At 51.0% G+C, this 5,852-nt stretch overlaps 1 protein-coding gene across 1 annotated transcript; it reads left to right on the top strand.

The window, feature by feature from the left end:
* The first annotated feature begins 2,851 nt into the window (after positions 1 to 2,851).
* On the top strand, positions 2,852 to 4,893 carry LOC138430870 (beta-defensin 2). Its single transcript, XM_069572894.1, has 2 exons — positions 2,852 to 3,177; positions 4,652 to 4,893. The coding sequence occupies exons 1-2, from the start codon at positions 3,120 to 3,122 to the stop codon at positions 4,786 to 4,788; spliced, it is 195 nt and encodes a 64-aa protein (XP_069428995.1). The 5' UTR covers positions 2,852 to 3,119; the 3' UTR covers positions 4,789 to 4,893.
* The last annotated feature ends 959 nt before the right edge of the window (positions 4,894 to 5,852 follow it).

The following is a 5,852-nucleotide window of genomic DNA, read 5'->3' on the forward strand; positions in this document are numbered from 1 at the left end:
AGATTTTGCCTGCAAGGTCCATAAATAAACAGATACATATATATATCTTATGTATAGATAATTATAAATATGTATAAGTAGATGCTGTCTACCTCTCTCAAATATCATTTAGAGCTAAAGCAGAAGGAATCATGATCAAGATGACTTATTTTCCATCAGAAAAATCCTCTCCCTGGGTGCCAGCCAGGGACTCTGTCTGCTCGAGGCAGCCTCCATGGCTTTGCTGAGCCTCAAATGCGAGACTCTGAGCTACAGCAGGGGACCTGAACAGGACTGAAGCTCCGGGGGCTCCTTCAGGACGGGGTCCCCCTGGGTACCCACAGTTCTAAAGGGCTTGGAGTTCTACTCAGAGCTGCATGGCAAGTTCCATCCTGAGATTTAGCGTTTCTGAAAAGCCAGGTCAGTGTCTCTCCGACACTGAGATGGATGGGTGTTACCAAGTGAGGGATGTTACTTAGTGATGGAGGTCCCCCTTAACCCAGTGGACGGGTCCCCACTGCTGGACCTGCTTTGTGATACTAGGGTGGGGAGATGCGTTCAATGGCAACGTCATCCTCCCACTCTGTCTCTGATGAAAGGAAACGGAGCACCCATCTGCCCATCATGTGTCCCACTGAGATTTCATGAGACTGGTGTGTGATTGTGTTGCAGTGAATTAAGAAATGGTTTTTTTTTTACCCCTCTTTCTTTTCTCCCTTTCGTGTCTTTCTCCACTTTAACTGTTCCTAACGTACAGTCTGCACTGATAACCAAGTCTCTTCTTTTCAGAAAACTAACCTATTATGCAAACTACACCTGACACCTATGGCCCTCCATTTCTGCAGGAGCCACATTCTGCATCTGTTATCCTTTAACGTATTCTAGCCACATCCTGATACTTAACTTTATGGCATCATAAACCTCCCCTTGTAGTTTGTTTCCTCTCTTTGCTCTATTTTAACCTCATGTTGATGCTTAACTTTATGGTGCGCTCTCTTTGAAGCCACCCCGTAGTGGTTTGCTTTCCCCCTTTTGTATTACAGGAAGAAAGTCAACCAGGAAATCCCCAAAGGACAATGGACCCAACCACCGGGACCAGCTGCCAGATCCAAATACCTAGCCACCTGACACTGGCATATTGACTGTTTCCAAACAGTAAGAAAGAGAGAATTCAGGACTCCTACACCTTTTGTCCTGTATCTCCCACCTCTGACTGTGAGCCCCGACTGTTTGATCTCTTGGATTCCTGATGGAGGGGAGACTGGCTCCTTGAGGTGGGAGCCTACTGTGTTCTCCCTTCTGCTGGCTTAAGGGTTAAAGCAATCTTTCCGTTTGCCCCAAACTCTGTCTCCACAATTTTTATTCAGATCCGGTGGGCAAAGAAAACCAAGATTTTGGTGGTGACTGTTGCTGCCATCCTGTAACAGGCTAGCTGGCATGGGAGAGAGACCACTGGGTCTCTTCCCTCAGCACCCCAGGGGCCAGAAAGAGCATGTCTCTGCAGATGCTGGGAGTCAGCAAGTCTTGCCCAGGGAGTGAAACTGCCTCTGAACGAGTTAGTCCCTATTTGGGCCTGAAACAGCCTTTCATGGAAACAGTGTATGTGTTAGTTGCTTAGTCATGCCTGACTCTCTGCAACCCGGTAGACTGCAGCCCACCAGGCCCCTCAGTCCATGGGACTCTCCAGGCAAGAACACTGGAGCGGGTTGCCATTTCCTTCTCCAAAAGGAATTATCAGTTCTGTTCAGTTCAGTCGCTCAGTGGTGTCCAAATCTTTGTGACCCCATGAATAGCAGCACGCCAGGCCTCCCTGTCCATCATCAACTACCAGAGTTCACTCAAACTCATGTCCATCGAGTCAGTGATGCCATCCAGCCATCTCATCCTCTGTCATCCCCTTCTCCTCCCGCCCCCAATCCCTCCCAGCATCAGGATCTTTTCCAGTGAGTCATCTCTTCGCATGAGGTGGCCAAAGTATTAGAGCTTCAGCTTCAGCATCGGTCCTTCCAATGAACACCCAGGACTGATCTCCTTCAGAATGGACTGGTTGGATCTCCATGCAATCCAAGGGACTCTCAAGAGTCTTCTCCAACATCACAGTTCAAAAGCATCAATTCTTTGGCGCTCAGTCTTCTTCACAGTCCAACTCTCACATCCATATATGACCACTGGAAAAACCATAGCCTTGACTAGATGAACCTTTGTTAGCAAAGTAATATCTCTGCTTTTCAATATGCTATCTAGATTGGTCCTAACTTTCCTTCCAAGGAGTAAGTGTCTTTTATTTCCATGGCTGCAATCACCATCTGCAGTGATTTTGGAGCCCCCCGAAATAAAGTCTGACACTGTTTTCACTGTTTCCCCATCTATCTGCCTTGAAGTGATGGGACTGGATGCCATGATCTTAGTTTTCTGAAGGTTGAGCTTTAAGCCAACTTTTTCACTCTCCTCTTTCACTTTCATCAAGAGGCTCTTGAGTTCCTCTTCACTTTCTGCCATAAGGGTGGTATCATCTGTGTATCTGAGGTTATTGATATTTCTCCCGGCAATCTTGATTCCAGCTTGTGCTTCTTCCAGCCCAAAAGGAACTATAGAAATAAAGAAAGTTAAGTCGCCCAGTCATGTCTGACTCTCTGCAACCCATGAACTATAGCCCACCAGGGTCCTCCATCTATGGAATTTTCCAGGCAAGACTACTGGAGTGGGTTGCCATTTCCTTCTGCACAGGAAAACAGTGGACAGATTCAAAGCCCTGGAGGGGCGAGGGTGGGGCTGGGGAGCAGGTAAGCGAAAGTTCAGCAAGAAGTCTGTGCCCCTGCCAGGGGAGACAGGCAAGTCTGTGCCCCTTGCCACACCCCTGCCCATCAGCTGAACTGACTGCCAGAGAGAAGCTTCTGGTCAAAAGGGCAGCAGAAAAAGCTTTTTCTGGGTTTTCCACAGCCTCATTAGCATAAGAGTGATTGCCCCTGCTTTGTGCTATAAAGGCCACTCCCATGACATACAGGGAAGAGGCTCAGTTAACCAATTTCTAATAACCAAATCCACAGCCAACACGGAATTCCTCCCGGAACCTGGGACCTTTATAAAGCGGCATTCGCAGCCTCTTCTCCAGCATCAGCTGCAGAGCTCGTGACGCCAACATGAGGCTCCATCACCTGCTCCTCGTGCTCTTCTTCGTGGTCCTGTCTGCTGGGTCAGGTGAGCTCGTGGGAGCCCCTGGGGGAGTCGCGGGCTCTCTCTCCTGTTTCTACCTCCTTCTGTCCTGCTACCCTCATCTACACGTGGTCAGACTAAACCCACCGCATTTGATGCTTCTGAGAAGCCACCGCTGAGTCCTTAGTAGCGAGAGGGGTCTGAGAACTGTCCTGCAAAATTTCTGGCTGTTTCTAAGCCACTCTAGCGAGCCAAAGCTTCTGAGCCCGTCTCCTCACTGGTTTCATGAGGAGGAAACCGAAGATGCCTCTGATAAGTGACTCTCCTTTTTTTCTTTTTCGTAAAAGCAAGATATTTGATTTTGTCCCATGACAGAAGCGCAGAATGTTGCTTTATAAATCTTTCTATTTGAAGGGTGGTGGCTCTAGGTGACCGGAGAAGTCCAGAGGAGAGTCAGGCCGAGCCTGGGCTTCAGAGGCTGCCCTTGAGACGCTCCGGGCTGAGTCTCCTCGCAGGACACGTCGCTGATGATGCGACCCTCGCTCCACAGCTGGGAGGCAGCGCATCCAAAGCAGTGTGCAGGATCGGCTGTCTAATGTTCATCTTACCCTTGATATTTCCAGAAATTGGATGAAAATATGTAGGAAGGAAGGAGGGAGGGAGGAAGGGAGAGAGAGGATGCGGAGACACTGAGACACCTGATTAAGTGTCAGAAATCAACTTGAAAAGCCCTTGTCTGGTCAGTGTTGTTTATGGCTGTAACCCAACTCTTAGCACAGTGGCAGGGAGAGAGGACAGGGGAGTAAGGAAGACGGCCTCTCAGTGCCCGGGGCCTGGGTTCAATCCCTCGGGGAGGAACTAGAGAGGGACCAGAGGTGCCTTGTGGCCAAAAGAGAGAGAGGGGTGTGAGGAGGACGGGAAGGCGGCTGGTCAGGAGGAAACCACACAGGGAGGAGGAGAGGGGCTGACTCGCACCAGCGCTGGGAGCGATCCGAGTCAGTGGAGACAATGGTACAAAACTTTTCCTCTGAGCCATCGTCACCGTCAGCTGTAAGTTCCTGTGAGAGTAAGCTCTCTTTAAACAGTTCTTACACTTTCAGCGGCATCTTTTCCTCCTATCTCAGCTCCACTGCTTGACTGACTCCATGAGGTGGAAAACTAAAGGGTGAAGATAGACCCCCGCGGGCCGCTTCTGACTCCTGGCGGGAGGGTGGATGCAGCAGAGCTTCCCGGTCTTTGCCCTCGTGGTGGAGCTGACCCCGCACACAACCGGGGTCATCACGCCCCAGTCCCTCGGCCTCTGGTTCTGGAAACATGAGGGTCCACCAGAGCCTGGGCAGGGTCAGCGTCTGTCTGGAAGCTGAGCCACGGGGTCCTGGACTCACATCTTGTTGTCATGAAGCCGTGTCCACATCTCAGCACAGAAAGCCCCAGGGCCTTGCTCAGAGGGGACACAGCTGGCCTTCTCAAGATGCCGCTTTCCTGCTGACACGTTTATCCCTCTTTGTTCTCTTTTCAGGATTTACTCAAGGAGTAACAGATAGTCTAAGCTGCCGTTGGAAGAAAGGCATCTGTGTGCTGACCAGGTGCCCTCGAACCATGAGACAGATTGGCACCTGTTTCGGGCCCCCAGTAAAATGCTGCAGACTGAAGTAACAGAAGGCGAAGACGCGGCCGGGACCGATGCGGAGTCAGAAACTGCGTCCTTAGACAGAGCGTCTAAAATTTAAACCAGAATAAATTTTGTTCAAAGTTAAAGAATCTTGCCCACTGGTCATTGAGGTTGTTGTGTGGTGTCTGATTCCAGGTGAATTCCGAAATCCCTGAAGATGCTCTCTGAGCTCCCCACAGGAACCGCTAGGGAATCGTGGTGGGGTGCTCTGTGCTCCCAGAGGTGTGGCCCCCTGTTCCTTGGGGGCCTACCTTCCCCAGCCCCTCTGCCTGTTGTCCTTCCTGCTTCCCGGCCCAGGGCACCCTGACCTTCCCCGTGTCTCCCCTCAAACATGCACCCCAGGGGTCTAGAATCACCAGCACACCAGTCCCGTAGGAAACCCCTGCCCCCGCTCCAAGAGGAAACCCCCCTCCTCTGTCCCCCTGCAGCCCTCACTTCCATTTGGTTTGTGCTTCTTACTCCTGCCTTGTGCGCTCGTGGATACCCTTCTGATTCCCTTTTGGGCTATAAGATCGCTATAGGCATGGACTTGCCCTATTCCTGTATGTGCTTGGGCATTGAGATGACACATTGCTTCACAAATTGTCATCAACTGAATGACAGAGTTGACGTGGACAAAGCATGCCTCTCTGTGTGGACATGATATGATGCACCTAGATGCCACGGAAAAACAAGTCCTGCAGAAAGCACAGTTCAATGAAGACAACACAGCAAGGAACACAGAGACCGCGGCGGTGGGGGGGGGGGTGCGGCTCGCATACTGACCTCAGCCTGCGTGCAGTTTCTTCAGAGGGTTTGCTCCTTAAACCAAGAGCCTTGCTGGTGCACGCTGTACGTGTGAGAAGCTCTCTGGTCTTTGCACTAACTCTTCCCTCAGTGCAAGCTGAGGTCACCAAGGGGATGGTGTTAGCAGACAGGGCCTTTGGGAGGTGATTTGGTCATGAGGGTGGGACCCTCCTGGGTGGAATGAGGGCCTTTATGAAAGAGACCCCAGAGAGATGGCTCACCCCTTGTGCCCTCTGAGGACACAGGGAGACTGCTGTCCACC

The sequence above is a fragment of the Ovis canadensis genome, chromosome 26, assembly GCF_042477335.2.
Source record: "Ovis canadensis isolate MfBH-ARS-UI-01 breed Bighorn chromosome 26, ARS-UI_OviCan_v2, whole genome shotgun sequence".
Taxonomy (NCBI): domain Eukaryota; kingdom Metazoa; phylum Chordata; class Mammalia; order Artiodactyla; family Bovidae; genus Ovis; species Ovis canadensis.